The sequence below is a fragment of the Amblyomma mixtum genome, chromosome 5 (genome assembly GCF_055824585.1).
Source record: "Amblyomma mixtum isolate Tamu chromosome 5, ASM5582458v1, whole genome shotgun sequence".
In the NCBI taxonomy this organism is placed as follows: Eukaryota; Metazoa; Arthropoda; class Arachnida; order Ixodida; family Ixodidae; genus Amblyomma; species Amblyomma mixtum.
In genome coordinates, this window is record NC_143016.1 from 82,341,267 (window position 1) to 82,352,802 (window position 11,536).

The 11,536-nt window shown below is 41.9% G+C and overlaps 1 protein-coding gene across 1 annotated transcript; it reads right to left on the reverse strand.

Moving 5' to 3' along the window:
* Positions 1 to 5,434: 5,434 nt before the first annotated feature.
* mRpL24 (mitochondrial ribosomal protein L24) lies at positions 5,435 to 11,337 on the reverse strand. The gene is made up of 5 exons (XM_089545314.1): positions 10,933 to 11,337; positions 10,267 to 10,362; positions 8,677 to 8,777; positions 7,236 to 7,372; positions 5,435 to 5,649 (listed from the first exon to the last, which is right to left on the reverse strand). Exons 1-5 carry the CDS (start codon positions 11,203 to 11,205, stop codon positions 5,513 to 5,515), a joined length of 744 nt encoding a protein of 247 aa, XP_089401440.1. The 5' UTR covers positions 11,206 to 11,337; the 3' UTR covers positions 5,435 to 5,512.
* Between the last annotated feature and the right edge of the window lie 199 nt (positions 11,338 to 11,536).

Here is an 11,536-nt window from a genome sequence, read left to right on the forward strand (position 1 = left end):
CTTCAGCTATGATGCCAGGGCCCATATTCTGGAAGTGTCCGCTAAGTGGACACATCTATAAATGGGCGTTGCTTCAACTGGGTCCATTCTCTTGCTCTGAAGAATGCCAACCACCACCACCATTCTTAGTTGGGTCAATTGCGGAGGAGCTAAAACTCAGCCACCTGTTTCTTCTCGTGAATGCTTTAATATAAATCATAGGTAACTGCAGCACAAATTTTGCACTATTCACTTTTGCACTACAATTATGAATGCAGCAGCGATAGCGCTAACAAGAGAGGTGGATCAGCTGTTGTTGCGTAGCTGTCTATTCATTTATTATTATGTCTATTTATCAGCTGTCACCTTTACATTTGAGGCTCCAACCAATCGGCACGCACTTAAGTGGATGTGTGAACTTAGTGGACACTTCCAGAATCTGAGCTGTGCACCTGTCACGTGCAGTCATGTACTCTTCCTGATCTCTTAAAGAGCTAATAATGATGCTATTAGCTGGAGGTGCAAAAGCTAAGTGTTTGCTCAGAAACAAAACTGTATCTACAGCACTTTCACCGCACGCACAAGCAATCTGGTGCTTGCATTCGTTCTGGATACCTTTTGTGCCAAGCTTCATTTCATACGAGTCTTGCATCGCACAGCACTGCACAGCCAAGTCTCTCATCATACACCTGCACCTTTATCAAGTAAAGATTGCAGGCAAAAGCAACAGCATGGAAAGTGCACGCATCATAAGGAGGCTGTGCAAATGAATACTATTTCGACGTTATTTCAAGTTGTTCAGTTGGTGAATGACGGAGCATTACTTGGTCACAGGAGAACTCTCCTGTACTTTGCTGCTATTGTGACACAAGGTGATGCTCACATGACTTTCTGTGACACATTGTATAATACTGAGTACTAATTGTACAAGGTTTTGTATTGATTGTTCGGAAGGCGCTCACAAGTTGCTCTTGGAATTCTTTCACTTGGCCCGCTTTAAAACCTGTACAATTGTAAGCCACACTTGAGACGTGCATTGTCGCAGTGATACTGCATTGCTCCAGTCAGTGACACCATTTTATTCTCTGCTGCATTTTTAGTACCAATTAATGGTGATTGGTGCATTTTTTTAGTACCAATTAATGGTGATGGCCATTTAGCAAGATTTTAGTGAGAACTGAGTTACACAGCTGCCTTTTCTGGATGCTCCATTATAAATAAATTTAATTCTAGAATGCAAAATCCCAGGGCAGTCACAGCTTTTAATAATACTCGTGTGGTAGTGCCAAGAAGGCACCGTAAGCACCAATAAACTTGCTATAATTTTATATAGCCGGGCTCTTGCAGACAAAACTCAAAAACCCCCTACTGGAGGCAACTGCCAGAGTTTCACGATATATATTGATTTAAAGATTTTAAGAGCAAGTATTATGCTGGCACATTTGCCTGAGAAAAAAATATGGTTGTTTTTTATTACTGCGCATTAATAACCAAGCCATTGCAGCAGCGTTTGTCTTCTACTTTGCCTTTGAGCACTACAGCAAACTAGTTTACTTGCTGCTCTAAAGGTGTCTTAATTTTGAGACATTTCAGAGAGCTTTACGGCCCGTTGATTCTGAAATATTTTCATATCTGTGGCTATGTAATTACCCATTTAAAGTGCAAAAGTTTGTAAAACACCCATTACTGCTGATAGTATCGCTTATACTAAGCATTATTATTATGGTTTTAAAAGTGACATTCCAGCTTGCACAGGCCATTAACACATTGCACCTCATATGACTTCATGAGCAGCTTGAAAGTGTCAGAATTTTATTCTGTGCAGTTAGTTTCCATTTCTGTGCTCACTAGGAAGAAGCAGATGATCAAAGTTTTCCCGGAGTGTTGGGGGTGGCGGCAAAGGCTGTCCACCTTTGTGTTGTGCCCAGTCATATGACCTGCTACATCATCATCTCTATGCTTTTTTTTTTGCTTGGCAGTGTATGAATGGTGTGCACGCAACAGGCATCAGACGTGGAGAAAAGAAAGAGAAGTCACTTTGTCGGCCTGCTTATTTTCTGTTGCATAGTAATATCCTAGTATTACAGGTCAGTAATATACAGGGTGTTTCACCTAAGGCTTTACATGATTTTTGAAAATAGGTTGAGTTAGATGAGCGCTTTTTTCAGCATAGCATTGTCAATGGTGTAGTACATCACAATACAGCTAAGACCTGCTAATTAGCAGGCTGGTTAAGTAATTTTGAATCATTAAATTTTTAACTATTACTGTTAGGCTCCTTAATAATTGAGTGTTTTCAGATTGTATTGAGAGAGTTTCGAAAACGCTGTTACCCTCGGCGCTGTGACCTAACAAATTTTGGCTATTTCGACAAGTGCACTGGAGAGGTTGCTTTGCCTGAAAGCTCCTCGAAAGTGCTTATATTTTGCCGTAATGTAGCCAAAATTTGTTGGGCCACAGCACCAATAACCGAGCGTAACCACGTTTTCAAAATTCTAAAAACTGATATGGATATTACTTACGGTGGGCTACACGCCTCTCAATAATTAAGGAGCCCAGCAGTAATAGTTAAAAAGTTAACTATTTAACGCTAGTTAACCAGTTAGCACATCTGGGCGGTATTCTGATGTATTACACCACTAACAATGCTGTGCCGAAAGAAAGGCTGTTCTAACTCAAAAAGCCATTTTTAAAAATTATGTAAAGTCTTAGGTGAAACACCCCGTACATCTGTGCCCAAACAGCTTGATGCAACAAACCATTCCTGTGGTATTTTTAGGGCATGATCAATTGCGACCAAAGCAGGATGTAGCTGGTTGCTTTCTCTGGCCAGTATCTGTCGTTAAATGACCACAATTTGGATCCCAAGCTTCTCTGCCATATCAGTTGGCTGTTTCCCACTGCCTCATCACCCAGTCGCAGTGACCAGATCCGAGCACTGGTCCGAGAAACTATTCTTTAGTGTAGCTGTTTCTTCGTTCGCTTCCCATCTTTCCACATAGTTTCTACATTGTTGCAAAATTAGTGCAGAGCTAAAACACGTGGCCTTCCTGTCATAATCCCATATGGGTCGAAGTTATGTGTAAAAAATAAAGATGCAAGCATCAGTAGCTAAAACACGGAAATGAATGCAAAACAAACATTGCACCATGAAGCTGTCGCTGCAGTGTCATTATAGGAAATTAGAGAAGTGCTTTTTCATTTGCTTTCTTTCTACCACTCCCGACCTCCTGCTAAAGCACTTGCAAATATCTAGTCTCCCTTAACCTGAAAGCAAGCTTTGTATTACGATTAAGTTTATTTTACAGTGTATTCTGGTGAGCAGACGAGGGTAGGAGCCTGAAGGGCTGGATATGTTTGAAGGGAGTCAATGCTCGCTGAAACTAAGGAAAGCATAAAGAATTTTTTTAATTTGTGGTGTTGATCAATTGGAAATTAGTGGTGTAATCATTTCTTTCCTGAACGGCAACTGTCTCCAGTAGAAGAAAACCACCGCATGCTGTCATTGGGACCTGAACCTACAACCTTCATATGTCACGTAGGGCGCTCTACCAACTGAGCTATTGCAGCGGCTGTCCATTCTTGTCCATGGTTGGGGACCTTTGCCCATGGTGGGAGATACGGGACGTTCTGTAATACTGCAGATGTCAAGTGGAATCGATTGAACGGTGATGGAAGCAACCATGCAAGAAATCTCGTGCTACCTACGGCATTAAGGCTCCCAGAGCTGAGGGCCTCAGTTCTGGCAGTCATGGACAAGGGTGGCACTGGTGAACACGCCCAAGTTTAGGTTACCCATAACTAGAGCACACCCGAAAGCAGCAAGTTGGACAGCCGCCGCCATAGCTCAGTTGATAGAGCACAGTATGCAACATACGGAGGTCTTGGGTTCAGATCCCACTGGCGGCATGTGGTTGTGTTTTGTTTTGCTTTCTGGTTAATTTATCTTTCAGGTAAGAAGTGATTACACTACTAACTTCCATTTGATTAACACCACAAATTAAAAAGATTCCTTATCCTTTCCTTGGTTTCAGTGACTTCTGGCTTCCTTCAAGTATTCTGGCGCTACATGAAGAGATTTGCTGTTGCAGGAAATTCATTTCCAGCTTGATATAATACAGTCGCATACATTGAACAGACAGGCCAAGGTTCGAGCGGTGGATAGAAGCGAAAAGCTTCACTAGGCTAGTCAACACCGGGTCTGGCGTGCGCCGTGATCAATTTTAGCCACATCTGCGCATGCGCGAGATCGCCGCGTCACGTCACTGGAGAGGCGCACGTGGTCGGCGGAGCCACCGCCGAGCGCAGCTCCGTCGGTCGACCTTCGCCGTCGTTCGCGCTCTGCGCGTTTACCGAGTGTGCATCGGCGCGCGCTCGGCTTCCTCATATGACGCTCACCGAAGCTTTTCACTGATATCCAGGCTTAACCTAAGCTAAGCCATAGCCAATTTTTTCTCTTCAGTCCTCCACGGCCCATTTTTATGAGTCAAGCTCATACGTGGTACCAAGGCTTGCAGTGATGATAAATAAATTTGCCCCTGTAGATGAAGGTGTGAAACTTCCAGTTTATGTTAAGTTGATATTTTTACGGAGGGAGCAAACACAGAAGTGTCCGTAAACCCCCTCTCTCAGCCTCTTTCATCTTTTCATGTTTTTGTCTGCTGTGTTAGGATAGTGCTAGTTGTGTCACCCAATATGAATTGCCATTGGCCTGCTTTCTTGAACCAGAGGAGGGGGAGAGCATGTTCATGAGTGTATTACTGAAGAGAGTACTAAATGCCCCTGCAGACCCCAGTATGCCAGTAGCATTCAGCACTGTTAAGAGAAGTGTTGGAGACAAAAAAAAAGGCAGGTGGTTGAGAGCCCCTTCATGCGTGCTATCGTTTACTAGTCCACTGTTGCGACGCACTCCATACTCCTTGTTGCTGCAAAGGCTGACAAGTTGTGATACAGAACCTTCTATGTTAGCGGTGCGAACCTAAGATGTGCGTTTTGCACAGTAGCTTCAGGTGTGTGATGACTCCATCCCTCATATCACTGCACAGTTGCAAGCAATGCAAAGACCCAAATGTTGTGTCACAGTGTGAAGTCTTTCGGATGCAGTGTTCAGTGTTCAAGAAATTTTTCGCAGTAGCTTTTGTAACTTCGCACTCGTAAAAACCTCTCCCACTTGGGCAAGAGCACAAGTGTTTATTTTTACTTGTGTTGTCGCACACTTTCACAGCTTTGGGTGAGCCCCTTGTGACGTTGGTGTCGACACTTGTATTTGATGTACAAACCACATTGTTGTACAGCTAATAAAACATTTTGCACCTGCAGCCAATGACCTCTTTCCTCTCAAGCTATTGCACCAGATAAGAAAGCTTCTCACACAGCAACAGTTATCATACTTTATGAAAGCTGAATTAACTGCACCAAGACATTTGCAAGGATGCTCATTAGAAAAGCTGCCACGTCTGTGATAAAACTGTGACAACTATGAAGTTTACTTTATTTTGACTATAAACAAATCAATGACCTTTTGTGATTTCGCCTAGTACCAGTATGTTTTAGCTGGAACTCTGTCTTCTTTGATGCCAAGCGCTTCCATGATTTCCTGTTCAAATGTCATCAGCTTGGGAACGAAAGTTATTTTTTCAAGCTCCTTTGCCCTGGTGTCTTTCGGTTGCTCTGTAAACAAGAAAAATTGCGATTGTGAAGTTTAAGCATTACAGAGGCACCGTGCCCTAACAGTGCTTCAACAGCATAAAAAGTTCAGAAGCAACTAAACTCACAGAATGCAAATTTAAGGAGGGACACCGCTTTCAGCAAATTTTTTTTATTTCATGATGTATTTACATGAAATTGTTGGAGTAATCAAAATAATTTTATGACTACTCTCTCACAAAATTTCACCGTTATATTTTCAGAAAATTGTTTTCTTATATATATTTCTCCTTTAAATTTTTTAAAAGGCTGCGGAGTTAAGAAAATAAGGAAGAAGGCTGGTTCCCACTAGCATGCTACAGATAAAGACATTTTTGCAATTTTTTTTTTGCAAAGCACAAATTTTGGTTTTGAATTTCTGAACTGCAGTGTACACTGACGTATCTACAGTGAGAAGAAAATTTCATACTACAAATTTAAAATTCACAAATGTGAAAAAACTAATGTCTTGATATGTATTATTGTCTTAGGAGTGCAAGAAAACAAACAGGGTCACAGTAGATAGTCATAAGAAAGTGCTCCGCAAGGCGGGTGTCTAGGCAGAAAACCGTAACGGGGAAAAACACCCCTTGTTCGAGCGTTTCCCCAAAATTCACAGTTGCCATGGTTCACGAAACAATTTTTCTAGAGTACTTCTGGATCTATTTCAGCAATAAAGCTTCGACACGGCATAATAAAATGAGGCACACAAATGGTTACAACAGTTCTAAAAAAATTTATTCTTTTGGCCATTTTTCGTGATTTCAAAGCCACGTCCTCCGTTAGGAGGTTAAAACTACAGCTGTAATGGCAATTACACCTGTGAATTTTAAAATTAAACACGATTTCTATACTGGAAAATAATTGAGCTTCAATACACAGAAAATATACGCAGGAAAGATGTACTGCACTAATTTTCTTGAGACAACTGCAATGAAACAAAATTTCATAGCTTTCATTTCAAGAAGGCACTGAATTTTTCAATGCCACGAGCAGCAAAAATTAAAACATAGATGGCTTTTGTAGCCCAGACCTGAAGGGCATGAAGTCCTCTCCTGTCTAGCTTAGTTACCAGTCCTGTCTAGCATGGGTTTAATGCAGAAATTTCAGCAACTTTAGCACCACAGGAAAACAGTGCGTTTCCTTACAACATGTACACCACCCTAGACTTCGTACACCCACTCAAAGAAAAAATTTCCGCGTGGAGCATCTGCGAGCCAAGTGCTTTCTCTAGCCACAGCAGCTGTGCATTCTTGGAGGACTGTTGGAGAAAGCTGCCATCACACTTGTAGACTTTCCATTTCTAGCGCTCAAAATGCTGGTATCTAACCGATCTGATGCATGCCTTTCTTTTCAAAAATGCCTATGTTTGCCTTCTACAGTCGGCGTATCTCGCTTCAGGCATACAGGATTTTGCTATGTGTGTTGGGGTGTAGTGTGACAACTATGCATCCATTCTCTCATTTTGTGTGATCATATGCATAGATGGTTGCAAAGACCATTCAGAAGCGTTGTACAATGACACTGCTTAGTACAGTGTATAGACAGCAGCAGCGCTGAAGTTAGCTTACCAGAATAGGCACTCTTGCTCTTGTAGTCGTACGTCTCTTCAGCCATCAGTGGGATAGGTACAATGCGGCCAGAGCGCACAGATACCCTGACCCTCTCACCATCTTCTGTATAACGCCATTCCACCTTTGTTGGCTTGCTGCAGTTGCAAAGAGCAAAGGCACACACACCTTTTGAGAGACAGTTTCAACAAAGTGGACGTGCACAGAGGACCACACATGGAAGTTTAGCTAAAACCCAGAGTTACTTGTGACTAACATGGAAGATGGCAGCGTATGTGATATGAAATGCAATCAGCTCAACTTAGAGGAGCTGTAGAGCATGCATGCATGTGTGTGTGTATATGCATATGTACAGGTGTGGTCATAAGTAAACGGAGCACGCGACTGCGTTCAAAGTGCAATCACGCTTTCTCCATTGGTAATGAAGAAGCGTTGTTTGTCTATAAGAAAGCCCACCAACCTCCTCTACCAGCAGGCGCGTACTACTGCTGGAAATTTTAATTAAGTGACGTGTGAAAAATATTCGAAGACAGTTGCGTGCTCCGTTTACTTTTGTCCGCGCCTGTACGTGTATGTGTTAGAGAAGGGGAGGGGGGGACGGGGGGGGGGGGGGGGGAGGTAGCAGCTTGACAGCTTGAATACACTTCACTATGCATGACAGGGTACTGGCTGTCCAAGGATAGCACATTGATAAGCAAACGTAGAAAGTTAACCATGACAACTACACCTTGTCCACACCACTAAATTTTAAACACTTTCAAGGGATCCCAAATGACGCAGCTCTGTTTTGGAAAATGTATGCAAAGTGTGGTACCAAACGTTAAAGCACATGATGTTTGGGGCTCTTTGGGCTAGTTGATTTCAATTCATATTTGGAAAAACAAACAAATGCACACACAAAAAAAAGGCGACAGAGTGAGAAAGGATACATGTCATGAGCACTGCCTTGCGCATTGAGCTCTGTTTCGTGGTCTAATGTTCTACAGTGCTCCAGGTTGTATGTGTGTCGCTTTTGAAGTTTTTCTTTTTCCCTCAAACAAATCATGACCCAGCTGTGTTTTACTGCTTATACTAATTACTCCTATACAAGTTGGCAGGACCCTTGCACAGAACTTTTGCATATACATATATATTGTTATGTAGTACCTTCAAACAGATATCAGCTGAACAAACATACCAAACATTTACAAAGATGAACCCTGATGACAATTCTTCATGCGGACTAACTTGCTATTTCAGAATGAATTCTGGAAAGGTTGAGCTTGTTTAAAGCCCGGCTCGATATAACCCACAAGGATTGTGCTTGAAAGGGAGTTGCTAAGCATGACCTACTTGGCTGCCACTACAAGCAAGCAAAGAAAGGGCACCTAAGCAATCAGTACATGTCACCTTGTAAGCACCTCCATCTTAACCACCAAGCATCATTCTTACAAGTACTCACTTGTCTGTTGGGTCAACTAGAGCAACTTGTGTAGTGACAAGCAAAGGCATCTCAGTTTTCATGACCTGAGTAACACCTTCACTCGTGACAGTCCGGTGTTCCTGAAGGAAACGGAAAGGTGTTGTTAAGTCAACCTAAGGAGTACTCTCTACTAAGGAGCACGATATCAATAAGGCTCAAAGAGCGATGAAGAAAAAATGTAGGAAGCAGCCTGAAGTGTTTGTTTGTCATCAAATGCTCTCACTGAAAACCACCACCACAGATCTCCATGGTCTGACAATCACTTAGGACAGTGCTGCAAAATGCTGGAGCATACAGTCAACAATGCAACAGCAGCAGCAGCAGTGTCACTGAAAAAGAAGAAAAAGGCTGTTTTTCATGAAAAAAAATGGTGCCATGTGCAAACATCTCACAAATGGAAGAGTTGTTTACAAGGAAGTTTTTTATTTTCCTCAGTGATACTGTTACATGCCCCTCGTCTTTTTTTGTTCATGCAGTTGACAGTGATAAGTGTTTTATTTGGCTTGTGGGGGTTTAACATTCCAAAGTGACTCAGGCTAAAGGGACGCTGTAGTGAAGGGCTCCGGAAATTTGTCCATCTGGGGTTCTTTACCATGCACTGACATCGCAGAGCACGAGGGACTTTAGAATTTCACCCGCATTGAAATTCGACCATCACGGCCGGGATCGAACCAGTGTCTTCCGGGTCAGCAGCCGAGCACCATAACCACTGAGCCACCGTGGCGGGGCAGTGGTAAGTGTTAGGGTAATAAAGTTTTCAACCAATGCTGGAAAACCTAACTATCGCAGACCCTTTAAAAAAGCACCAAATACAGAAGATAATGAAAATTGTTCCACTAAAAGTATTTTCTTTGTCACGAAAGCAAAAAAAAGTTAATCGGTTGCTAGATGCAGTTTGTGAAGTGAGCACCTGATTTCACCATATTTGCTTTAATCTGTGTGCCAGTTTTCATTAGCAAGTAGTACATTAGAAAAGAAAATATTCTGGTAATCTTTGTGGAGAACTGCAACATGAAGCTTTGAATCTTTGAATCTTTGTAAAAAAAGTTTGGAAACAGGATTTTGCCCACGTACAGTCGTCCAAATTTAATTCTGATAGCACAGTGTTTGAAAATCTATTTTAGAAATAAATATTTTTATGCCGAAATCAAATTTATCAAGCAGTTCATACAAACCCTGTCAGAAGGTGCAATTGTTTTATTCAGTTCTGCTCCAAACCTCGTAGTATACCAGTGAAAAACGAAAATTTCATGTCGGTCACACTGTGCTACAAGTATCGTTATGTGCAAGTTAAAGCACAAATAATCTTAGTGCAGTAAAATGTAGTGATCTGAATGGTAACTGCACATAAGCCAAAGCATATAGGTACATTAAAGAGCGTGCTGAAAAGTTCTCTCTCTCTCAGGTGTAGGCATTGCTAAAACATTGTTTCTTCGTAGCATAAAACATGATTAAACCTGCTCATAGCAGGAAGAAATATGAATATGCACAGACTGCAATCTAGCATATGCAACAAGACAGTTAAAATGCACATGCTTTTTAAAAAACTGTTTAAAAACAGACACTTACGCAGTTCAGACCTTCCACACAAACCCAGTTGCGTTCTTTAACAATGTAATTAACAATTCCTTGCTTTCCTTTGTCCTTCCCAACAAGGATTTCGACCTGCGAAAAGCAGTGAAACTGCACTTATAAATTCATGAATGTTTTACAAGTAAACCAACACATCAACCTGCAAGATTGGCATCTTTATTTTAACACTGCCCAGTAGCACCAAGCAAATGCTCTAGTGAACCACAGCATAAAATCAGTTTATCAAGGTCACAAACTAAACAAAACCTCAACATCACGGCGTCGCTATGTAACGTTATGCAACCAACTAGATTTTGTTGCTGCAGCTCGAAACTACGGCACCGGGCATTACAACAGTTTTAAACAAGTGCCGAAACTTTCTCGTTGTAAACTCATTCGCAACGAGCACAATAATGGCTGAATGGATTACAATAAATAGATGAAAATCAATTGCTTAAGTACACGGAGCATTGGACAAAAAAAAAACTTCGCTGCACGGTAAACCGAGCAGAAGTGGATACTGAACACAAACAGAGCGCGTACAACGCTCGTTAATAAACCAGGACATGTCTGAGATATGCTCCAGGCGATAAAGGTAGACTATTAGTGTTAGATGCAGTACAGTGTGGAAATGTGAATTAGAAAGCAGGATCCAAGGTGTACCCTGTCGCCTCTGAAGACTGTCCACACGATCGGCTCGACGTACACATGGCGACTGGGAACTCCAGGCATGTTCTCGTTCCAGAATTCTGTCTGCCACGGGCGCGCCAAGCCGTAGTAGTATTTCTTGCGCTGGATCACAGCCGGGCGGTACTGTGGGCCCTTAGGAGTGCGCCATTCGACTTGCGCCATAACTCGCTTTATGTAAGATTTGGGGAAGTTTGCATAGTCCTTCGGCAGTTTCGACGCCTTCAACAAAAAGGACGTGAGCCTCATTTCTGTACTCTACTCAGTAGCAACTCTAATTCGAAATCTCTTGTCACAAAACTCTTACGATTTACATCAGCTTTTGACTTTAATGCCTTTAAAACCTTTAAACAACTGAAACTTCTCGCACAAACTCGGCCATGTGCATCCCAGTGTTGTTGATCAATAACAAGTTCGCTGCTAAAAGAATGAGTGGTGCGCACAAGCGACAAGCAGCTGCAAATTATGTTATTTACAATATCATTTATACTAGACAATTAGAATTAATACCGCTTATAATAAGTTACTTTTTGAGAATAAAATTGTTTGGTCGCTCGTTATTTGCTTGTGGTCTTGTGGT